This window comes from Acanthopagrus latus, chromosome 5 (assembly GCF_904848185.1).
Source record: "Acanthopagrus latus isolate v.2019 chromosome 5, fAcaLat1.1, whole genome shotgun sequence".
NCBI lineage: Eukaryota > Metazoa > Chordata > Actinopteri > Spariformes > Sparidae > Acanthopagrus > Acanthopagrus latus.
The window spans coordinates 3,732,948-3,758,732 of record NC_051043.1 but is presented as its reverse complement, the minus strand read 5'-3'; the positions used below and the strand labels follow the sequence as shown (position 1 = coordinate 3,758,732).

The 25,785-nt window shown below is 40.1% G+C and overlaps 1 protein-coding gene and 1 long non-coding RNA gene across 2 annotated transcripts in view; both read right to left on the bottom strand.

Moving 5' to 3' along the window:
• whrnb (whirlin b) overlaps nt 1–25,785 on the bottom strand; it is a 91,842-nt gene that overhangs the window by 17,247 nt on the left and 48,810 nt on the right. The window contains exons 4-8 of the mRNA XM_037099498.1: nt 20,462–20,736; nt 19,046–19,082; nt 8,685–8,870; nt 8,146–8,337; nt 797–871 (exon numbers count right to left, since the gene is read on the bottom strand). Of these exons, the coding sequence (XP_036955393.1) occupies nt 797–871; nt 8,146–8,337; nt 8,685–8,870; nt 19,046–19,082; nt 20,462–20,736 (765 nt within the window). The remainder of the gene's footprint in view (nt 1–796; nt 872–8,145; nt 8,338–8,684; nt 8,871–19,045; nt 19,083–20,461; nt 20,737–25,785) is intronic.
• On the bottom strand, nt 13,837–15,460 carry LOC119020248. The gene is made up of 2 exons (XR_005075253.1): nt 15,068–15,460; nt 13,837–14,390 (listed from the first exon to the last, which is right to left on the bottom strand). It is a non-coding gene; the product is annotated as an uncharacterized LOC119020248 (long non-coding RNA).

Sequence of the window (25,785 nt, the reverse complement as noted above, 5' to 3'; positions counted from 1 at the left end):
CTGAAAATATGATCAGAAAATCTACACTTACCCTCTGACTGATTTTGTATTTTTGCAAATATCCTTGGTGCTGCAGATTGCTCATATATACCTATATCAAAGCACCTTGTCCAGATCCATTCCCATTCCTCAGCCCAAAGCTGTATCACTCTATTAACGTCCAAATGCAAATTGCCACCTTCTGACTGTCGTGGCCTGTTGGTTAGGGAAACCACATGTTTGTGCTGCAGAATAGTTTGGTGGGATGTGTCTGGCTCAAGGAGCTGGTGGAGATGGCTGATGACCCCCCTGGCATATCCCCAGACCCGACATAAGCGCTCTTACTACCACCTGCACCTGCACAACTGGAGTTCTGACAGCCAGGTAGATGTACCCTGATACTGTGTTTTACGTTCCTGTAATTCCAGTGCTGACACTCTGGAAGATCACATGTTAACATTGTTTTATTTGATTTAACAATACCACAAGTTCACTGCTGCTGAAATGATTCCTCTTTCTGCTTCTTCTGCAAGTGAGATATATTCTTTGTCAAATGTCCATAAAATGGACTGAGCAGAGCCATGCTCCTGAGGGAACAGATTCTTTATTTTAATGACTCTATATCCTTTTCATAACGTCACCCTCTGTGCAGGCTTCTCATTTTAGCCCCATGGCATTTTATTCATTATGTCTCCATTTCTTGGTGCCCAAGGAATGGGGTGTTAGAAATGGACAAACAAGGAAACCCGTTCACAGACAATTCAGTTATTCTTGAATGCATCTTTTTTATGGTGTATAAACAAAGAATGACGCATACCAGTGCACTGTTGTGTAAGGCTTTTGTGTTCTCCTCCTGCTCTTTCTCTGTCCAAACACCAACAGAGCCGTCAGTCTGAAAGAAACAGTATGAAGCATTGTAGTAATATAGTGCTCAATCTGTGATAAAAACTTTGCATGATTTGCTTTAGCCTACTTAGTGCAGATGCCAGATGGATGGGATTTGCCCCACAGGACAACATAATGAGCGCAAAAAAGTTTAGACAGTCAGAACAAAGTGTTTTTTATGTAACAGCTGAATCTTTTGAGGCCATTTTAGGCTGGAGGCTTTATTGTCTCATTGCTACAGAGCAGTGGTTGTCAAAGTGAGCAACTGGGAGCGGCAGGAAATCCAGAGAGCTCATTTATTTAGCTATTTCAGTCAATAGAGACTAGCCAAAGAATGTGTGATCACAAGATACAAATTCATTAAGTAGTGGGAAACAAATGAAATATGCTGATCAATACAAATCAACGGAAGATGAAAACAGGAAAACCCACAGTCAGTTTTCATATCTGATGCCCACAAAAAAGAAAAAAAAAAAAAGAAAAACATTTTTTGGTTTGTCTGTGTCTCAGACTAAATTAAATAACTGTATAGTGTCTGTCGTGTCTGCTAGTCAGCAGTGAGTAATGTCCCGTAATTACTTTGTAACTCCTCTGTGAAGAAAACTTTGTCCACACCTCAAACCTACAGACCACACCCTGCAAGGGTTATTCCACCAAGCAGTAATAATCCCTTCACTGCCATATTGATAATAGACATTCTTCCACAGAGCCATTCTTACATGTAAGAGCAGGATGATCACTAAACTGAATGTTGGCTGAATTATAGTTAGCAGCTTCAGGGTCCTGGTACTGTTCATGCCAGCTCACTGTCAGACTTGTCACCAGCCCAATCTCATCAGAAAAACAGCCATATGACCACCTCTAGTGGCTGCAGTACTTGCTAAGGTGGACGTCTGTACATATGATTCTTAAGTTAACTGCTTTATATACTTGTTTTAACCCAAACCACAATGTTTTCCTAAACCTTATCAGACTGTGACTGTATAATGAAGGTCTGGTGTATCTGTTGCTGCTGTGTTGGGAACAGTGATATATGTTGTTGTGTACTGGTAGGTAGGATGATATGTTGTCATGACTTAGTGACACTTGAATAGAATTAGGCCATTGTGACTGTTGTTGATAACACTTGTGCTTTTACTACTACAATATGAATTATTTAATGTGCTGTACTATAAAATGTCAATATTAGGGGTGTAAGATATGGATTTATTCAGTAGATACTGAAAACTGATAACTACCTGCTTCTCACAGCAGATTCCAATACCGATAACCAACAATAATTTCATATTGTTGTATTTTCAAAATAAGTTCATAACATGTAGTTTATGCACTCCTAGGGGTAACAAGGCTAAGATGTAGCAGGCAAGGATTGGATGCTTATTAGTCATAGCTCTGGATTTATGGTGTTAAACTCACAGACTGTCTCCCTCTTCTCTGAACACCAGTGGAACATGTTTTGCAAATTACATATTTGTTCTCTTCTGAACCTGAAAAACATCTTCCATTCCAGGGTTGACGTGTGTGGCTTTTGTCTACATTGCGTGGCTCTACACAGGTGGAGGCTGGCAAACCCATTCTAAAGGTGCATACCACCACATACTGTGAGTAAATGGTGCACTTGTTAAGTCAACTAAAACAATTTGGCTCTGTATCATCAGTTCTATTTATCAGCTACATTTTCATTATATGTTGATAACTGGTAATGTCAGTTTTCCATCATCAAGCTGATAATTGATCAGTTTGATATATATTGTGCATCCCTTGTCAATATTAAATGTAAATCAAGCTATGAAATTTCAATATTGTCACTGACACAAGAAAAAATCTATGTACACATAGAAAAAATCTATGTAACCAGACAATGCTGTGTCATAACCACAATTAATCTTACTGTTTGCTGAGTAACTAAGTGACTGTCAATTAAATGCAATTAGCTTTTTAGCTTGGTTGTAATTTCACAATCACAATAATGAGTGTCACAGCATGGGCAATTACACAGTTACATGGTGTGCTATGCACGAACACTGTCTCCAGCTTTTAATAGCGGCACAAAACAGCTAACCAGAACAAGATAAATGCACTCAAAGAACCTGTGGGCACAAAGAGTTTGGTCAGGCCAGCATGATGACGCAGAGGAAAATAACCCACACAGTTCTGTCAGAGCAAGTTGATCTGTTGAGTCTTTTAGGAGGCAGACTGACTGTAACCTGGCAGAATGAAGTCTCTGGGGATTGATGCGGGCCACAGTGAAACATCAATACTACATAGTCGCTGACCTGCCACAAAGACGAGCTGCTCTGTGACATAGACTGATACCAGGAGGCTGAGACTGTGGGAGGGGAAAAGATGGTATGTGCAGTGACACACACACACTCACACACATATATATGGAGAGAGAGAGAGGGAGAGAGAGAGAGAGAGAGAGAGAGAGAGAGAGAGAGAGAGAGAGAGAGAGAGAGTCACTCTCCAAAATTCTGGAGAGTATTGAAGTGCGGAGAGGCAAGTGAGAATATATATATATATATATATATATATATATATATATATATATATATATATATATATATATATATATATATATATATATATATATTCTTTTTCTGCTGCTTCCAGAGTCTCTCTTTGTAGTCAAAAAACACATTTTTAATGTTCTAAATATTTTCAATTTCATGTGTGAAACAGAATTTTTTTTTGGTCACGTGTCAAGTCGAGTGAAATAAGTTTTTTTTTTTCATGTGTTAATTTTCTTTTTCACATGTTAGTTAATATATCTTTTTATTTGTTGAGAGGAGTAAAATAAAATAAATCTTTCACAGATGAAACACTCCAAACACAACATGCATCTATCAAATACGGAGCCCCAGGAGCCCCAGACATGACGTGATCAAAATATTTTTTAATTGTGGTCAAAATATAGCTATAACATGCACACCAAATACAAATTTGTGGCCACAAAATGCTAAATTGTGCACAAAATATTAATTAATAATATTAATATCATTCCTGCACAGCTGGGTGAGCAATATCTTGTTATCCCGTATTTAGGCAGTTATTTAATTAGGCCTGTGATATAGTGAACTTTTAATCTTCTGTGATTTTATTGATGGACAAATGTCCAGAGAACACTACTGACACCTTCAGTAGTTCACTACAACTTGAAAATCAATACAAACTAGATTCTGATCACTGATAGGCTATAGGTATCCTTGGCAACCTGATACATACAGTGAGCGCTACTACTACTCATTAAACACTGCGGCTCATATAGTCTATGTATTCCCTCAGCTGAGAGTCTGACACGCATGATGCTACTTTCAAAAGAGATGATCAGTGAAAGGCACAGAAAAAAAAAAAATAAATAAAAAATGTCCTCTTTGCTCCAACAGTGTAGAGGGTGGAAAAACAGCCTCTCTTTAAAGTGAAAGAAACTGACAACCCCTTATTTTTCTCTTAAAGCTAGGGTTAGTAATTCTGTTCGGAATCCCCCCCAAAAAAAGAGGAGAAAAAAAAGGTATTTGTATAAAATCTCTTAACATCCAGACAGCAACCAAACTATCAAATGATTTGGAAAAAAAGGGGGAAAAAATCTGTGATCTCTGGCAGTGACAGGGCATATCAAGTTGTTTTTCTCTATGTGCATGATTAAATACAAAAAGGAATGGCATCATTTCATTAGCTCCACAAGGAAAATCCCTCAAGTACTGGTCCTAAGACTTACGTGTTAGCCTACTGCTTGAGACTATTACATATACAGTAAGTAAGATATTTTTTAAGGAAATAATAATAGACTTTGGACTTTCAGTTCATGAACCAATAGTCAGGTGACCACAGGTGAATGTGGGAAACACACAATGCACCTACCATCACATATACTTTCCATCACCCACCTAACCCAGACTTCTATTTCTACATAGCAACCGTCCTGTGTTGTCTTTGAGAGAATCCATAACAACTGTATGGCCTATAAACATATTCACATGTAACTTTATGTCCTGGAAATACATCTAGTTCTTCATCCTTGTCCAGTTTTTTGTAATTATTATAATCTTTGCAGAGATGATGACGTTTCAGTCACAGGAGTTGGATAATTAAAGTTGTAAAGCAGTATTATGTTTCATGTCCTTGAAAAGCTATATTTACTATCAGATAAGTTATTGTGCTATTCTCTTTCTACGGGACAATCAATGCCATAACAGAGACATTGAGACAGCACAGATATCAGCAGCCTAACCTGTTGGCCAACTCTCATTGTATTTATAATCAGTCAAGAAAACCTCTGGATGCCCTTCCTGTATATAGTTGTTTGGGTGATTCAATGTAATTAATGCTGTAAATAATGCTGATGGATGCATGGACTTTCACTGTCCTCACGCTGCTAAAGGACAACATGAATTGCCAAATTAATAAAGAATATCTTCCAACCTCCATCTCAGACAAATGCAACTTGTTTTCTGTCATTTCTTGCTAGAAATATGCACTTTCTTCCTCTTTTTTCAGTTGTGGCCATGATTCACTAGTCACTGTAAACACCCATTGATGAGAAAACTGATAATACACAATTTCACACAAAAGTGTTTATTGTCATATGCACTGTAAAAATACATGTTTCTCTGGACAGTAAAATTCTTCCTTTGCTCTCTACAGAATTCCAACAATTCAAAAAAGGAATATATCCACTTGAAATACATATACAGAGTAAAGCACTTACACAAGGCACATGTGATAAATAAGAAAAAAGCAACAACTATAACAATAATGATAAAACTGTGCAAATCTAAACTCTCTGCAATTATGCATGTGCAAAAATGTAAAAAGTCGAGACAGTTATGAGGTAGAATACATGATTGTAAACTTGTATCTGCTGTTTAGGAGGTGGCAGTGGGAAAGAAAGAGTTATTTGGTCTGGTGGTCTTGGATTTACCACTTCTGACATACTGGGGCCTGCCAGTCAGAAAGTTTAGGAGCCAGTCACAGACGGTGGGGTGCAGACCAAGTGTAGACATTTTGTCAGTGAGTTTGCTATATTGAAGGAGTCTTTATTTTCCAGGTGGGAGAGGGAATAGTGGAGAACTGCAGCAATGGTGTCTTAGGTGGACCTGTTGGGCTGGGTGTCCAGTATGCTGCTCTGAATGTGGGTCAGCACCACTCTCTCAAAACACTTCATGATGACTGGAGCGAGTGCTACTGGTCTTTCAGGCAGGTGGGCAGATGGTTTTGGTCTTGAAGCAAGAGGGAACGGTGCAGGTGTGCCTCCTCTTTGTGGTGCGGCTGGAGGTCTATATGTGTGTATAAAAGGTGTTGAGGTCATTCTGCAGGCTGTCTGTGGAGCTGGTGGTGGTCCTGTAGTCGCTGATGTGCTGTAGGCTTTGCCACATCCGCTCAGAGTCAGCAGTGGAATAAAAGCCGTCTAGCTTCTCTTTTTACTGCCTTTTGGCCACTGTGATGGCTTTCTCCAGTCCATACTTTGCAGCTTTGTACCCCGTCTCACTGCCTGATTTAAATGCAAGAGAGCGAGCATGCAGCATGCAACGTAACTGACTGTTAATCCAGGGCTTCTAGTTGGGAAACTTCTTGACTTGTATGATGGGCACAGTATTGTTGACACAAGTGCTAATACCCAGTCACACACTCAGCATAGTCCTATACGTTGACAGAAGAGTCGTCTGACCTCGCCTCCTGTCCTAGGTCACCCCAATATGTGTAACACCTGTGCTGTCTACACAGATGCCAGAGTGACGGGTCTTGGAGCAGTCTTGGCACAAAGATCTGACACCTCCTACCAAGAGTAGGTCATTGCTTATGGGAGTCGCTCTCTGTCCAGCACAGAGCAAAATTACTCCACCACATAACGTGAGTGTCTTGCAGTGGTTTGGAGTTTAACGAAATGGAGACATTATCTTGAAGGAAAATCTTTTGTGGTTTTGTGGACTATCATAAGGGGGAGTTGAAAATGCACCTGATGCTTTATAGTTGGCCGTTATTCCAGCCTCCCTGGCATTGCATTTACCTTCCCTGGCATGTGACGAGAAATTTGCTCCTTTTCCCCTGACCACTGAGGATGTCTGGGAAGCTCAGAGGAGCGATCAAAAAGTCCAGAAATTGTATGAGACACTGCTTAGGGATGACTCATCATCTGGTGAAGCAGACTCTGGTTTTAATATTTTGGAGGATAAGGTTTCCTGGAAAACCAAACATTCTGACCGAGGTGACCTATACCGGGTGTCTCTTGGCTCTGTTGTCTTGCAGGCGTACCACAAAAATCCTTTGAGTGGTCATTTTGGAAGGTTCAAATGAGTATTACATAAGAAACACTTGAGCCTAGTCTCCTTATTAAAAACCTTTTTTTTCACTAGTTTTGCACAGACATTTATTTTCTTTCACCTGTAAAAGAAAATTGACTCTGCTTGACTCTGCTTCACACAAGAAAAAAAGATATATAATTGAACTTAGAAAATGCAGAACCAGAAAAAAAATCTCACTTGCCCCTCAGGGAGATTCGTAAGAAATTTGACAAATGCAGCTGTTTACATTAAAACATTAGATGCACACTACTGGTAAATAACCATAGAGCATGCAGAGTGAACACTGTTCCCATTGAAAATGACATTTGAAGCCGATTGGCCAGTTATTTCCAGAGCCGACTGGAGACAGCCTCACATATCCTCACATTTGTTATTTTGATATCTTGATAAAATATTGGAGATCTAAACAATGAATTTCTTGCATGAAAAAGTGTCAAAACGTTATTTTGAGTCACTATTTTGAGTCACTGATGAAAATGAATACATGTAAAACACCTGGGTCAGCTCATAAAATGCCGTTCCAGGCATTTGGATTAAATTAAGAAAAGCCTCAAGCCTCAAATTTTGATTAGTATTCAAAGAGCTTCAAATGAACAACAGACTGCTTTCAGTGTACAGTCAAGAGGTGCAGTCTATTTCGTTAATTGCTAATCCATTTAACAAGCAGCACTTTGATCCCCGCCAGCTGGCATGGATTATAAATAACATTTTGTTTATAGTCAATAATTTTAAATCAATATCGTTGTCAGATGATTTGGTAAGCAGCCATGTAGAAAGAGGGTGCATAGCGGCGGACATTAGGACAAAATAACTCTAAAACTCTAAATTCCAGCATGAGAGTTTTCCTGCTCTATCATGAATAATTTATATGCATCTTCCCATAATGGCAAAGTGGAATGAGACAAGAAAATGGAAGGATCAAGGGTCACAATATTAAAATGAATGTTACATTTTCAGGCAAAGAAAATAAGGAACGTACCGTAGCAGGGACTGTGTGTCCTGCATCATGGATCACGGGGGCTGTGTGGTTGCAGAGGCCCTCTGGATGCAGCACTCCCAGGCCTCCATGCCAGGATTGGTGGGCCTCCCTCTGATGGTGCACCACCAGCCTGTCGTACAAATCCAGATCCTGGGCAGCCACCAGACTCCTCACCTCAGACAACATGGACAACTGGAGGAAAGGAGAAAAGCTTATTTGTGTCAGATTATTTCACTTTTATGTAATTACAGTGTGTGTGTGTGTGTGTGTGTGTGTGTGTGTGTGTGTGTGTGTGTTCATATATATATGTACACCGATAAGGCGTAATATTATGACTACTGACAGGTGAAGTGAATAACATTTATTATCTCTTCTTTATTCTCTCATCTCTTCATGGTTCCTGTTAGTAGTGGGTTGGTAGGTGGACTGAAAAATAAAAATACACTTTTTTTCACATGGTACTTCTGAATCACAGGCTCTAAATACCTCTCTCGCTTTCTGACCCCACAGAGACCAACCGTAAGGTCACCCTGTTGTACCTTTGCATGTGTGTTGAAGAGCTCAAACAGAGCCATAGCCAGCGGCTCCACTCCTATGTGTCCCTCCTGGTACTCCTGGAGGTAGTAGGCCATGGTCTGCCTCTCTGGCTCCGTCAACAGCATGTAGGCCTGCTGCTCCAGAGACACCTGAGCACCTGGAGGGCCCACACCTCGGCATACTGCTGACTGGGCAGACAGATAGGTTGATTCATGAGGAAAGAGAAGAAAATGAGGGTCACACATGGATAGGATAAGAAGAGCTATCTAACTCTACGAGCCCAGCAGCATGCACATGGAAAGTCTTGACATGACAGTGGCTCAGCTTATCTTGCTCAGGGAAAAGGCACCACTTCAAAGCTGCAGGCGCAAATCAGTGAAACTTGTTTGCCTTTAAGCCTTTATCATTATCTTCATAAGCAGCTCGACTTGGAAACAGCTCTCCTCACTGTTGGTAGATTGAGTGAGTCTCAGCTAGGTCCTGTGGCTTTGTGCTGACTGTGAAAACCTTTGTGAGGAATAAAGAGAATGAATAAGACCCTACAAGCAGGGAGAAAGCTGCTGAGATTTTCCCTCCCACAAAGTTTTAGCTATGAATGGGGTAGAAAAATAAATAGTTCATTAGATGATGGAAATGGAATGTGTAAAAGCCTGTGCATGAGACGCTTTAACTTACACAGTTCTGCGATGAAGGAGCACAAGTAAAATACAACATAATAAATGAGTCTGCAAAAGGCCCTTAATGAGAAAGCCAGTATATGTGTATAATGTTAAGAAATATGCATAACTGAAGGTTATCCTGAGCCACAGAAAACAACACAAGGATGAAGCTCTTATTATAATTTTGTTGTCTTCCTAGCTCAAGTTACAGGGTTGCCTTTACTGACATGATAAAGAAGGACACAGACCACTTTAAAGCTCATGGGTAGGGAGACGCTCTCTGAGATATGATTGTATATGATGTGAGGGCCTGTAGCTGGGGCCCAAACTGAAACAACTCAAGGACACTTTATCCAAATCCTTTACAAACAACATTTTGTTGCCATTTACTTCAAAAATCCATCTGTATTTTCCTGTATGTTATGTATTTGTTGAATTTTATTTATTTTAGAGCCTGTTTAAGCACAGGCATTGCAAATCAGCTTCGCACCATCTTCTTCATCTTCTTCTACTTCTCCTTCTTCTGCTGGTTTCACAGAGGACGTCAGGTGATGCTGTCCACACAAATATACGCACTGCTGAAAAATTGCAGTCACATACAGGCCAGTCCACCTCTGAATGTGGTGTATAAGTCCAATCTCAAATGCCTCTTTAATGCATTTTTGGGGCATTCACATCTGTACTTGTCCACTTGTTATCACTCAGGATGCATGTTCCATCCTGTAACATACAGTATGTCAGTATAAACTGGAATATGCAAGAGAGGTGTCACTTCAAGAGGGATCTGATTTAATCTTTTAGGGGTTTGATTTATTTAGTTATAAAACAAAATGACAGAGACTTAGCCAGCAAACTGTGAATCTCTATGGAATGCAGAGCTTTAGAGGAGTGTTGGCCTCCACCCATACCTCCCTCACCTGCACTGTCACAAGGAGGAGGAGGATGCAGAAATTCATATATCAGACCTCAACCACACGCTTTTCAAATCTACACTGTTTCGTAACTGATATGCACAACCCAAACCTCTGACCCATGATATGGAGGAAGCACTCCGATCCTTTATCCTGAGTGTTTTCCAATAAAATGTTATCTCCTCCCATCCCAAACACTGACTTAACTAGTATGACGATGCAGCTTATTATTAATGAAGTATTTAGCACAATTTGCACTTACTACAAACAGTCTAACAAACTAAACCTGGACATAAGATACATAAGATACACTGTCTAGTGACATTCCTTCTTTTGACTTCAGAGGTGGATGCCTTGCGGTAGCAAAACTACCTTTCTGTAACCGTGGGTATTATCCCTCTAAATTTACCTTGCGTGCAATCACAGTGCACACAACGGCAACAACGTATGCATTGTCAGCACCATCAGCAGAGTCAGAATCATCATCTCTGAATTCATATTCTTGTGTGGCATCTCCAAGTCAAGCTTGGCGATTGCCAATCTTGTAGTCTGGCAACAGTGACTTCCCAAGCCACGTTCAGCCATTTTTGTAGTCTTTACAAAGAACTTCCTGTTGGCCACACACACACAGATTTCCACCCATTCATGTATTATGGATTGCTTATGTTTTTGTAGTGCTAGTCATAGATAGCAACTGTGGTTTGGAGAAAGCTTTAGTTGATTATAACTGAGCAGTATCTTTGATTATTTTGCACAGTCCCATATTATGATAACAGCTGGTTGAGACGGTCAGTGCTCAGATTTACGCCTTCTATTTTATCTAATTATTGATGATTCCATAATATTAACAATTCTTGATAAACCTTAGGATTTGAGACTAGAAGCATATGATTATTGATCCCTGACTCCAGAGTGGTGCTCCTTGATCATTAATGAGTAGTAGTAACCTACATTTCATAAATTACCATAGACAATTTAATCAGTATTTTCCATTGATTTTCAACAGCTGAGTCTGTTAGCAAAACAGAGGCTGTGTTCATGACTTGTCATGGTAGAGGGTGGGTCTTTAAAAAAGAGAAGCAGCGGGATCCATAATGCTGCAAGGAAATATTGCCCTGTTCCACGTAAGGCCAGCTGTCATAAAACAGTGCATAAGCGTGTGCAAAAACCTGAGCTTGATCACTGAACGTGCTTTTTTAATGCATTCCGCACAACAGTGTGTACGTGGATATCTCATCAGAAGCTTAGATTCTTATCAATCTGTAACTGTCAGGTCTAAATTTACTGTAGACCACACATCCGATAGCAGAGGCGTCACAACTCAGGAAAGTTGAATAAAGTGCTTTCAAATTCATTCATTCAAAGTCATTGTTTATGGCATAGAAAATAATTCATGTCACAAATTGATATATTTCAATCTATATTACAATATATTTGCTTATTTCATGAATATTGTGTGGAAGAGTATATGTCATTATTATGTCATGTATTGTTCAAAATCTGTTAAAAGTGAAATTTCACATATTTCAAACATGAAATTATTCTTGTGTGGACAAAACATTAAATCCTGACCCATTTAAACTAAAGTGTACACAACAGCGAACTACCACAGTCTTTATTCATACAAGGCGGAGCACTGGAAGACAACCATGGATGAACTCCTGCAACAAGAATAGCGATGGAGTGATGATATGAAATGTTATTTTAGGACGCAGGATAGTGCCAGGAATTATTTTCAACCACTTGGATCTATCATGATAAATGCAAACTTCAATTTACTGTTCATCTGTTTGTGAGCATCAAGAACAGAGTCCCGTTCTCCTCATCTAGCTGTAGCTCTGCTTTACGTTGGCTCAGGACAGTCCTGTTAATTTTTATCTGGCAACCAAACATCAGCCAGAATAGTTGAACGATGTGGTGGGCAGCGGTAGTTTCAAAGTCTGCTGCTCTCAATCTAAAACCCACACTTTCTTCTTTAATGCTGATGTGTATATTTATACAGTATTCATGTCATAACACTTGTTTCATCAATAAAGCCAGAAAAAATAACAGTTAGAAAAAACAAAAAAATAGTGAAATTTGAAGTAGCTACTTGATGCTGCAATCACATGTGCCATTGTTGCCATCATAACCCAGTGCCAAAGATTTGCACACATTCCAACACTAATCTATGGCACTGTATGGTGGACAGTGGCCATTGGGCAGGATGTGTTCAGCATGAACATTTTATTAGTAACAGTTTACACATTCATTATGAACATTTCCTTGTTGTTGCGATTATTATGTTAGTTGTAAATATGCATCATTTTTAGGTAATAGGGTTAGTATGTGTACTGTAAGTGTGTGCCTCTTTGTGTGTGCGAGAGAGATTATCAATTATAGTGTGGCCACAGTCATGATCTACCCAATCACATCCTCAGAGTTGGTGCCCTAATTATTATCCTGCACACCGCCTTCACTAATAAGCTGCTTTTCGATAATTTGTCCCCATTTTAGTCACTCTGATACAAGCACTGTCTACCACATGTCCTGTCCCTCAGAAGACATTCAGCTTTCAGAGCAGCATGCTTTATACTCTTGATTCATTAATGGTTACCCTGCGGCTGTTGAAATGCTTGTTGGATGTGCATTAAATCAACAAAGCAACCCATCCGATTACAAAAATCATTAGGTCTCAACTGCTTGGGGCACAGAAATTGAAGAATAGCTGCTTAATTATAACAGAGCCTTTGATGCAGAATGTGTTGGTTTTCTGCACATATTAGCATGTAGCTCAACTGTTTAAACTGTCAATGGAGACCATTTTATGAGAGGAACAATGGGAGGGAGGTTGCGGAAAGACCAACAGCATATAATAGGTCTTGATCATTACCATAACTATTACAGCAGAATGTTTTATATTAACTGACATTATTATGTAACCCAGGCCACAAATGGTTAATATTACAGAAGAGTCATGGCCACTCAGAATGCAGGTTTGCAGCACCATGATGCATGGACAGGGGTTCTTAATACTTGCACCAACCCTACCCATTGTGAGAGCCTACTTTACACACTGTAGTTGGACAGTTTTTGTGTGGGGGGGTTTGTATGCATGTCATGTTTATGTGTGTGTGTGTGTGTGTGTGTGTGTGTGTGTGTGTGTGTGTGTGTGTGTGTGTGTGTGTGTGTGTGTGTGTGTGTATGTGTGTATGTGTGTGTGCTTGTGTTTTTGACTTGTTTTTGACTTTGACTTTTGACTGGTGTGAATGAGTATTTGATACATGGACATTGCTGAAACTCCTCCAGTAATTCCAGTGAAACTGCCTGTTCTAAATGAATATCCTGTAACCAAAATGAGCGGTGTCTGCATCAGCTGGCTGCTGACACTTGGACGTTTGAAATACATTTTAGCAAACATAACCAAAGAAATTGTTACAGAATGCAGCTTTAAGTCATGTGAATCCCTACAAATTGTTAGAGGGTCAGAGAGGACGACGGGAAGGCAACAAGCAAGGAAGAGGAGGCAGAGGCAAACAAGTCATTACAATTCTTTTTTTAAAAAATACTTTTATTTTTGTTGCTTTTATGTAAACATAGAAAGGGTGAGGTCTAGAATCTTTACATATACAAAGTAGGGATAAGCCAAAATTAGTTAGAAAAATAAAAATAAAAAGTTACAGTACACATATACATATAAATTTTAGATCTATATCTAAACAGTCCCATTTTTTTCCAATATTTGTCTCCCTTCTCCTTTTGTAATTCAATAGTGTAAGTCATTTTCTCCATAGTGCATATATAGTTGATTATACTGATAAGAAGGATGATGGTAGGAGGGTTCCTCTGGAGCCAACATTTTGTAATCATATTTTTACTGGCAGCCAGAAAGATCTTCAAAATGTAAGAGTTACTCTCATTGAGATCCTTCAGGATATGTCCAAGGTACAATGAGGTAAAACAAACAAATTGGAACACATGTAAATAAATACAACTACAAAAATAGTATACCTTTTATCTTTTAGACACTATACAGTATAATTAGCATAAACACCTATATACAGGAAGGACATCCAGAGGTTTCTTGACGATTAAAAATACAGGTCAGTGTTGGCCAACAGGTTAGGCTACTGGTGTCGCAATCCTCTACTGATTTGGCCTGTAGAAAGAATAGCACAATTACTTATCTGACAGTAAATATACAGCTTTTCAAGGACCTTGAAATTACTTTCAATGTATTACAACGTCACAACTTTGGTGCAGTGACAAATATTCCATAAAACAACCAGAAATAGCCTCTGTTACATCAGAATTGTGCCATTTACAGTCATTTCATATTTAGCAGTTCTATTTTTCCAGGGGTTGGCAACATGTCACTTTCACAGAAATTTACATGGTTTCAAGTTCTCATTATTTTTACTATGCATTTTAGTAATGTGTACAAGCTCGTCTTGCTGAACTTTTTGTTGTACACCTTTGAGTACCTGCCATAATAGAAAGGCGTTCCATCATCTCTGCAAAAATTATAATAATTACATGCAGAATTATTTGTGTCTACAGCCCAGGGTATCAGTGTATATGTGAACACTGCTATATGGATTAGATCCACAGTACGTATAAACATTGGCCTCCATAAAAACGGCAACATTACATATACAACATGTTTCATAAAGCAGTAGACTACCATAGCTAGCTAGTTAGCTACAAGCTGATGATGCTAATGATGGGCTAATACATAAGACAGCAACATATGGAGCTAACATTAGCCTTGTTGACTACATAATGCTGAGTAATAATACATTTCCCCAACCAAAAAAACAAAAGACAGTTCATTACCTGTCCAACAGAGACACCACAGAGTCCGTCTTCAGGCCTTCGACTCCATGAGTTGTCTCCATTGTTGAAGAGCCACTCCAATGCTGATTCTTGTTTAATGACTATCTAATGTCTTTTTGTTTGTAGCCTTCTCCAGTTTGGTCTTTCTTTTCTTGCTCTGTTTGGCAGTACAAGTTGCTGTAGGTACAGCTAGTAATGAAAAGTCTGGCTGTAGTTTCTCTGCAATTCTTGTCCCTAAACAATGAGTCCATTCCACCACAGCTCTAGTAGTGTGGTGAAACGACTCCGGTCAGGCGCAGTGAGTGATGGGCGGAGGACAGGCTGATAGACAGGTGGCTGCCCATACAATATCCTCAGCTGCTAAAATTGATTTAATTAAGTTTTTACTGCCCTGTTGCGCCACTGTGATCCTGTGTTGAAATTAACTCATCAAGTTGAGGTTCAGTGAAGTGCTCCATGACCTGCATGTGGGTTCTTCCTTACAGTCTTTGTTTGGCTGGACTCTGAGTTTTATTCTAATGACATGTGATAAATACATACACTTGAATTGCTTTGCTGTCAAAGTCTTAATAAACAGACTGCAGCTGGTACTAATACAACTTCTGTGTCACAATACAAAAACAAGTTCAAGTTGTAGCTTGTTTAGCTTTTTTTCAGCTCTGAGTTACTGTTTCATTGATGTTTAAAGATAGAAAGCAATGGTGGTTGCTGACTGTTTGCCTTCTCTTAACTCAATCAATTAGTCCAGATGAGAAAATGCTTTTCCCTGCCTCAGCAGTCAGTGTGTGCATGAGCTTCACCCTAAGTGATTCCACTGAAGCTGTTCGGTGTGAAAGACTGATGGACTCAGCAGCTGCCAGTGTTTTGATGTTAAGCAGGTTGAAAGATCATTGCCTGAATGAATCAAGGCCAGAGCAAACAGTGATGACAGGTCAATTCATGAGACAAGACCAGGCTACAGAGTCTGGTCCTCTAGAATCTCAGCAAATAATACTGAATAAAACAATATTACCCTCACAATAAAAGGCATCTTCATATAGCACAAATATTCCTCTCTACTACATACCAGAGTTTCTCAGTGAACAAACAGACCAAAGGCCAATACCAAAGGTATTGTATTTCGAAAATCCAAAAATAACCAACAACTGCAGAATGAGCTCAGTTAATCTCATAAAATTAATTGACAACAAATAATATCTACATGTGGGTGGACTGACAGCACAAAACTTGGCAGCAGGCAGACAGGCAGATCTGGTAAGAACACCCTGCATCAATGAAAGCCTTTAACTGTATCTGACTAAACACTGACAGCAGCAAATCCACAAACTAACAGTCAGCAGGGTCCACAGTGTCGCAGGTTACTGGTGTGCTTGGCAAAGTGAGTTAATATCATCTACAGTAAATCATCTCATCAACATATGTTAGCAACACAAATATATAACACATATTACAAATATGACATATCACAAAGAATTCAAATACAGAATGTAGTGACTGTCAGACTTTAAAGTACGTTCTTTATTAGATTCTGGCTTTAGCCCCTAGCTAAGGCTGTTGGTTTAATAGCACTTATTGTATCTATAAGCAGTTTTGAGTGTCAATTGTTCACAATTTGATATGATATGCAGTGCAGAATATATAAATAATTGATTACATATGTCAGTATTTATTTGTTACAGAACCTGTATACAAGTGGAATAACAACTAGAGGGTAGGCTACTTACTTTATTTGCTGGCAGTTAAAGGCGAGATGCATCGTAGTGCTAAACACAGAGGACTACCTCACCAAAGTCACAGATCTGCTACGTGATACTAACATCTACGAGGCTCTGACTCGAGATCTTACCATTAGTTACAAAAAGAAGATTAAGGGAAGCCATCCCATGTATCTATGGACTCCTCAAGATACACAATGAAGGAGCACCACTCAGACCCGTCAGCAGCAGCTTTAACTCAGTTACCTTTCACAAATCAAAGCACTTAGCCAGTATCCTAGCCCCTTTGGTCGGTAACACTCAACACCACATCAGAACCTCACAGGATTTCACTGACAAGGTGAGAAAAATAACACTGGACCCAGATGAAAAAATGGTGTCTTTACAGACAGAAGCATGGCTGTGCCATGGGCTCACTGGTGTCCCCAAAAAAGGGCAAACTCTAGCTTTGATTACCTTAACAGGACTGCTCCTAACCACTAGTTCAAGTTAGTAGATGACACCTGGGTCAAATCAGAGCAAGGGAAGTAGAAGCCATAGAACATATACATGCTGTGGACAGTGACATCAATTTCACTCAGGAAGATGTCAGAGGATGTCATAGTCTGCCACTCTTGGACTGTGCTGTACACACTGTAGAAGACAGAAGCCTCAATATTGAGGTGTACAGAAAACCCATACACAGATAAATACTTGCTGTTCGACAATCATCACCCTCCAGAGCACAAACTTGGGGACATCAGAACCCTAAACCACAGGGCTGAGACTGTGCCCACTAAGTTAGAGGGGAAGGAGAAGGAACAAAAGCATATCAGGGGAGCACTTAAAACCTTTGCCTACCCAAACCAGACCTTTGTCAGAACCTCTAAAAGATCCAGAGCAGACAGAGAGTAAGAGACAAGAAAATGTAACAACATTGTCATTCCCTCTGTCACAGGGAACTTCTGAGAAACTCAGGAGGATCTTTTTATAGACATCATATCCCAGTTCACTTCCGACCCACCAGCACACTAAGGCAGAAACTTGTCCATGCTAAGGACAGAACATCCAGGCATAAACAGGGTTTATAGTGTTCACTGATTTGTACACTGGGGAGACAAAACAACCTCTCCATATACAAAGGGCACAATACAGGATTGCCAACTCCTCAGGTCAAGACTCTGCTGTCCATCTTGGCCAGAGAAGACGGAAGATGGTTTCAAAGAGGAGAAAAGGGAATCCATCTATATCAAACTGGAAAACCTTCTTTGAGCAGCAGAGGTGGCCGAAGGCATTACTTATCACCCACCTGTATGGTCCCCAGACAGCTTAACACCCAATCACACCTGGGCTCACCTAGCACTAGCAACTCACATGAGAGCTGGTTGGGTCAATGACCCACAAGTGGTCCTAAAGACTTTGAAACTCAATTCGGGCAGACAATTCATGCTGGTGTGTCGGGCTGCGTCAGGTTCGGGCTTAGAAACCTGCGGGCCGGGTCGGGTCGGGTTGTAATTTTCAGGCCTGTTGAGAACTCTACTCCTGGCGTGGGTGTGGCTCTCCCTCGTGGCTCAGCTGAGCTCAATCTGCTCACCTGCCTCTCATCAGCTCATTAACCTGCAGCACATCTACCCTAGTTTTCCAAACACTCATTGCCAGATTGCTGTTTCACTACTATGGCAGATACCTTCCGGCTTCCATAATGCTTTTGCCTTGTTGCTTTTTGTGTGCTAAATTGCTGTGTTTCTTTGTGCTTCAGGATCATCACCCTCACATCAGTCTCCCAGCCAACTTGCCATTCCCTGCCTGCCACGCTACCTCATCCACCCCACTCTAACCAGCCTCACCTGTCTGCCTTCAGTCCTCACCCCACCCGGTCTAATAATAAAACAACTTCACTGCTCTAAACCTGCTCTGTGTCCTGCACTTGGGTCTCCATTCAAGCTGCCTTAACAGCAGCTCCCCTCCAGTTAGTTAGAACTGAAGAAGCCTCAAGTCCAGTTGCCAGAATATTCCAGAATAACACTTGCAAGAAGGTCTTGCCTACGTTGCTTTGGTTTTTTTGATGCATAACATTGTACGGAATATTGTAAATACTACATATCATATAAACAATGCATTATGTACAATAGTACATAGTAAATATAATTTATCTATGGTGTCAAAAATGCACACCTTCCAGGCTAAACATGACACATTCAGATGGAGAGTTGGACAATCATCACAGTCAGCTCAGAAACATACATGGTAACAGAGGCTGGTAATACATGGCTGCCATTCTTACCTGTCCTAATACAGGTGTAGCTCGGGCTGAGGATGGTCTGGAACGAAGAAGACAACACATTAAGATAAACAAACTGAGAGCAACACATAAGAACATCAACAACACCACGGCCTTCCCAGCCTGAGGCAGCACTGAGGACACTTGAGTGTAATGAAGTGTGGAGCTGAGAGCCACCTTATATGATTTCCAAAGCAGCAGCAGGCAGAGGAATGCACACCTCCTAGAATTCTCAATCAGGGCCATATCCATTAAGACAGGGAGACAGATGGGTGAGGGAGAGACAGGGAGACAGAGGGGAGGCTCCACACATAACTTTGCTGTCAAACACAATGTTCCTCTGCAGGGAAAGGATTTCATATCCTAGACCTCCCAAATACACCCTCTGTCAGTAACAGATCTGCTAATCTGTGAGAATTTGTTCACAGAACTACCACATGGCAGTGTTTCTCTTACTGATTTAGCTTTAAATGAGCTTCGTTACTGATGTTTCTTTCCACCTTTACACATATCATTTGAGAACCAGAATATTCATGGAGTGATAATACATTTTCAACAGGCCTTCAGACAAGTTTGATTAAAATAAAAGATTGTTCTTAGCAGTTGCTGCCAGCATCAGTCACTTGAGTTAACCACAAAGAGATGGACGTTATGAATCTGATTATTTCTTAAAATTTCTTTAAATACTGTAATTTCATAAACAACTACAAATCAACCAAAACTGAATAATACCCTCTCTTGTTTGCTTTAAAGGTGTAATTTACAATAAATGGCCAGAATTTAAAGGTATAGGCAGGAAGCTGGGACAGGAAAGATGATGCAGCCAAGGAGCGAGAGAGAAAAACTCAAATTCAGACTACTGTTTCTGTTAAGTACGGTAAATACAGTAGGCATGTGAGTGTTAACTTGTGTTTGTCTTGGTCAGACCAAGTATCAAACTTTTACATCTGGCAGTTGAATCTCTGGTGCTATCAGACGATCACCTCTTGAGGTACAAAGTGGTATTATGAGATAGGACAGACTTGGGCTAGCCGGTTAGCATGCTAACTTCAGTAGACAGATCTGAGACACAGAAAATAGACATCGCTGACAGAACATCATCATTATAGTTTTTCACACTCTAAAGCTACTGATCCTGTCCGAAACACTGATGATCCATTATACTCAGTTCAAACGGAGAATTTCAAGTTAAGCTTGTTCATATGCTGACTACCTTGACTACAGTGCAAGTAGTTATTCGACACACACTCGCCTTTTGTTCCTCTAGTCCTGCCTCCCGTGTGTGTCTGCATTCGTGTCCTCACCTTTGTTGAAACACAGTGTGTAACAACAAAGATGCCTGTGCTCAATGCCAGTAATAGTTGTACTACTGATTTTATTCAGCAAAGAATTCAGTGTACCTCCACATAAGGCACTCACCTTGAGCTGCAGGCAGTGGAACTGACACCAGCGTGGATGGCAGCACTGACATTAGGGTTGGTGACAGAACTTGGGTTAGCTGTAGCGTTGGTTTCAGCTATGGCTTGGCTGCAGATCCATTTGGTCTCATCCACCACTGTGCGTGCATGAGGCAGGCGACCCACGTCCCTCACCTTCATCAGCAGGTGGCGCCCTGTTTTGAGGATGTGTACTGCCTCATCATGAGAGATGGTGGCAAAGCTCTGGCCATTCACTTCCATGATCTGGTCACCCACCTGCAACAGACCAGTTTAAATAATAATAATAATAATAATAATAATAATAATAATAATAATAATAATAATAATAACATGCTCATATCCTCTTTGCAGACCAACTATAGACAATTCACACATTAGGATCAGACATGAAAGATTTGCTCCATTTCTGAGAATTCTCAATGACAAGTGTACTGTGTATTTACACTGTATACTGTGTATTTATACTGCATACTGTGAATTTACACTGTATACTGTGTATTTATACTGCATACTGTGAATTTATACTCTGTACTGTGAATGTATACTCTGTACTGTGTATTCATACTGCATACTGTGAATTTATACTCTGTACTGTGTATTCATACTACGTACTGTGTATTTATACTGTGTACTGTGTATTCATACTGCATACTGTGAATTTATACTGTGTACTGTGTATTCATACTGTGAACTGTGTATTCATATTGTGTATTATGTATTTATACTGTGTACTGTGTATCCATACTGCATACTGTGTACTTATAATGTGTACTGTGTCTGCTTAGAGGCACAGGAACCATTGCAACTTGCACAATGCGTTAATATATTAATTCATTATCTGCCTCTGCATTCAGTGATATTCTGATTGTGAAATCTTCATTTCATAAACCAGAAGATTGTGGTGGATTCTGGACACTGGAAGCTACATTCAGACTAAATGTTTCAAGGAAAATTTGAATGATGTAACATATGAAACCAGACGCTCAGGAAGGATCAGCCTGACATGTTTAAACCCAACCATGAAAAGAAAAATGTTTGTCATGATGTAGAAAGTTGTTTGTGGTCCTTTTGTTCTCCTACAGTCAGACTGACGCATTTTAACTCACTGCTAAATCAGAAAACAAACTAAATATAAATCTTGATGGTGACACACACTTGAGTTTAATCTGTTATCTGTCTTCACTCCGGTATGAAACTCCAGTCATGTTGTGATGTAGCAGATCAGTCTGATGACTGAGGGGGTGTGTTGGCCAGTAAAAGACTTCTGTGAAGGCAGCTCTTGTGTGTTCTTGCTCCTCAGAGACTGATCCTCGCTCTTTGGAACACTAATCAAGCAAATTGGGACAGCCTGCAAGATGGCGGACAGCAACCTCTGGTTCAAGCGAGGAAATGACAAAAAAGACAAACGAGAAATACCTAGTCCTCCTCTGATATTTACATTTTTTTAACGCTTTTGTCCAGCGGCTTACACTAATTCATACACTGATGGCAATGGCTGCCATGCCAAGTGCCGACTAGCACATCAGGAGCAGTTTTGGGTTCAATATCTTGCCCAAGGACACTTCAAGATGCATTTCTGGATGGCAGCCATCACCACTGTGGGCCTGTGGGCTCAGACATGCTGACTTGCAATGTTTACATATCCAAAACAGAAATACCACAAAAGTTATTATCCTAAATACTTTCTGCATAATCACTCATCGAGTTGAAGTACACGTGCATGATATGAGTGCTGTCTAACTCATCTTCAACTTTCCTCCATGAACTTCAATCACTACTCATAGGTACCTGCAACATAAACCTGGTTTCCTCTGTTATCAACTGGCCGAAAATCATGGAAAAAGTATATCTAAATGCACCAATATCATATCAACACAAGTCATAGATAAACACGGATGAATATCTCTGTCGTCTCTCTGAGGTTATGCATGCACCGCTATGCGTGCCCTGCATCCCAATCCCTGATTCAGATTTTTCTCATTGTAACAACCTCAGGCCACACTTTTAAATCCAAACAAGGAGCTGAAATCCGAGGTAGTTCCAACTATCCCAACTCGTTGAGTCGTCTGCCACACACAGACACCAATGAACATAAACATGAATGCTGCACTGAAGCTGATTATCTCCTTTCGACTGCAAGACAATAGGTAAAGTCCTGACACATTCTCAATACAATGTGTCAGAGGATAATATCCCAGATGAGACAACGCGGTGAAAGTTATTCATCAACAGACTGCAAGAGAGGAAGACCAGTCAATGGTCAGTCTTCTGTGGTCTTAGGCTCAACACTCATGTCTCTTTCATAATCAGTGTCCCTCTTCCATTTCTTAATATATGATAAGACTCTGATTGATGATTTTTTTGGGTTTGATTTTGGAGTAAAAGAAGAGAGCGGTCCAAGGCTCACTTGTGTTTCTAAAAACACTCAGAAGAAGCTCAGTGTAGACTAAAACCAAATCAAATACATGGCAGTGACAGCTTGTCCTTCTGTTAGTGTGATCAATACTTTGGTCAGGAGCGAGTACTATCAACCACTGGATAGACTGATATGAAAGTATGTAGTAGTAGCATGGATAGCCATGGTCCTGAGAGGATGAATTCTCAAGATAGATTCTCTGACCTGTGAGACTGTAGACACAGCAATGAGCTATGTCTATCTGAAATTCAATTTGGATCCTTTTCCTTATTATTATTAAAAGAAGACTCAAACATTTTTTCATCCATCTTCTACAAAGTTAGGGGAATCACGTGAAACAGATTCAAAAACAAATGCTACAAATCAAATCTGCAGAGGCTGATAGAGTATATCCTGAGTTTAAGTCTCTTGATTTTGTCAAGCGTGTCTCTCAGATACTTAGCAGCAAACATCTCAGTGCTCAGTCCGTTTCATCTCAAAACCCCGGACCCATTTAGCATTCAGGACAGCCATGACTTTCCCCGGAGCTCATGGTGCAGCAGAAAGCCTGCAGCAGAGAGCCTGCTCTCCACTGCTGGAGACATGATGTTAATAACAACCACAGCAAAGCACTCTACTTCCCCTCATTTTGGTATTATTAAAGAAGTGAAAGATAACTCAAGTAAAAAGGCGGTGAACCATTTATCTTAGAAGGCATTCCACGCAAAATACTAAAAAATAGTGCCTGCTTGTTAAATATCCAATTGAGAATTGATCGGAATACTGAACTGATTGTGTCAAATGAGTTTTCATCCCCTTGAAGATGTTTTTTTTTTTTAAACCACAGTGGTTGGAAACAGATAAATGATGGGAAGGCTCCATCAACATCTATTTGTTCAGCCTGCAGCAGGCCCCCATCGAAAGATACTTGCAACATAGCAACAGCAACATTTCATACCTCACATCACATCTGAGACTTGATAAAGCTCATGACCAGTCCATTTAATAGTGACTGGATGCTTATAATTGTAAATGTAATTGGGCTTGTTTATTTCAGCCTGGGATAGAGAAAGATGCTGCTTGAAGCAGCAGAAAAACAGCTTCAACTGTATCACAGCAGGACAGTAAGAGGCAGCAAATAGTTACTGACTTCTTTCCATCTCACCTCACTGCACCAGCATGATTATGTGAAGCAGAAGCAGCTTCATACTGAGCACCCTTAGGATGAGAGAAACCTTGATTTACATATTTTGTTCACAAACAGGAGCATGCATATAAATTACTAGCTATAGGGGCTCAAGACATTGTCCCTTTACCCTCTATGGCAGAAAACAGCTTCTGTACAAACAACACAAGAACAAATGATCACAATCAACAGACATATGCTAAGAAATAGATAGTTATTGCCACTCCCTACCACTCTCAATTGACTGTGTGTGTGTGTGTGTGTGTGTGTGTGTGTGTGTGTGTGTGTGTGTGTGTGTGTGTGTGTGTGTGTGTGTGTGTGTGTGTATGTAGCTGGTGCAAAGCATTTGTCCTTTTCACAGAGAGAGGGCAAACTGCTATTTTAAGCAGCAGGAGCAGTTTGCTGGCCTGCGGTAGCCTCCAGGTGGTTACAGAGAGAAGAGAGAGGCTGTTAATGACACAGGGACCTTCCAACATGGTACAGCTGTTAAACGGACATGACGGGGTCAGTCTGAATCTTTGACAGGATCATTTTGGTGGTGTCTAGGGGCCGTCTGTGGTGAAAACCCACATGCACACAAATATGCATGCATACACATGCATAGGCAACTCAAGTCAGTCAGTGTGATGAGTTTAATTGAGGCTCAAATCAGGTACGTGACCAAAGTATTGATATACTAATCATTTCCATTTTCTACTGATATAACAGACTAGGTCACATGTTTAACTGTTATGAGTGTCACTGTGTTCAGCGATGGGAGTTGAGCTGAGTTTTCCAGGTTGTCAGTGAACGTGTTATTTGCACAGATGTTGTGAAGCCTGTCAGTCACTTCAGCTAATTATGACTATTATTATTATTTGTCTGCAGTTGCAAAATATTTAAGCATTTGTCATTGTCAGTGGAGTTTTTTTTTGTTTGTTTGTTTGTTTTTTACTGTGGAGAACCAATGAAGTCACTACTTCAGTTATGACATTGAATAAATTGATTTGAAACTGATTAGAATGAATTGACGTTGATTTAAGTAAAACCTGATTGACTGTGTAATCAATATTTAACCTTGTTTAGCCAGATTTGATTAATTTCCTCCAAATTAGTCACAGAGATAACATAACAGTGGTGCCGCTATTTATGAGTGCTTTTAATGTGATATATTGAATTTACACACAATTGAACATTTTCTTTTTGCATTCCTGTGTGTGGATGTGCTGAGTGAGGCAGGTAAATTAAACTTCTGAACAGATGAAGCCCCTCTGATAGATTTTGTCTCCCTTGAAATTAAAATGCCAGGCTTGTGTTTTCATTACAGTTTTTTTTTTTAATGTATTTTATAGAACAAACAAAATACATACCTAAATATGTAAAAATCCAAAAGCAGCAACCAGAACCCATAGCTGCATACATTATTATACCCAGTTATCAGTGTTTTTATATCAGCAAATACAACCACATTCAACCAGTGTCCCCCTCAGGTCACTGGCTATCATCATGTATCATTGCCCTTGGGAAGAAACGTCATGGGACATGCGTACGCTGCGGCTTATTAAAGTTAGATGTACAGCCAAGCTTCAATCCACTACTGAATAAAGGGCCAATATTGACTCATATCACAGCAGCAGAGTGACTTCTTCCTACTCTGACACTCTTTATATGAGGCAAGTCAGCAGGACTGAGGCTGGGACTCATTAAAGATCAAGTTGTAGAATAAGATACTTGGACTGAGTAC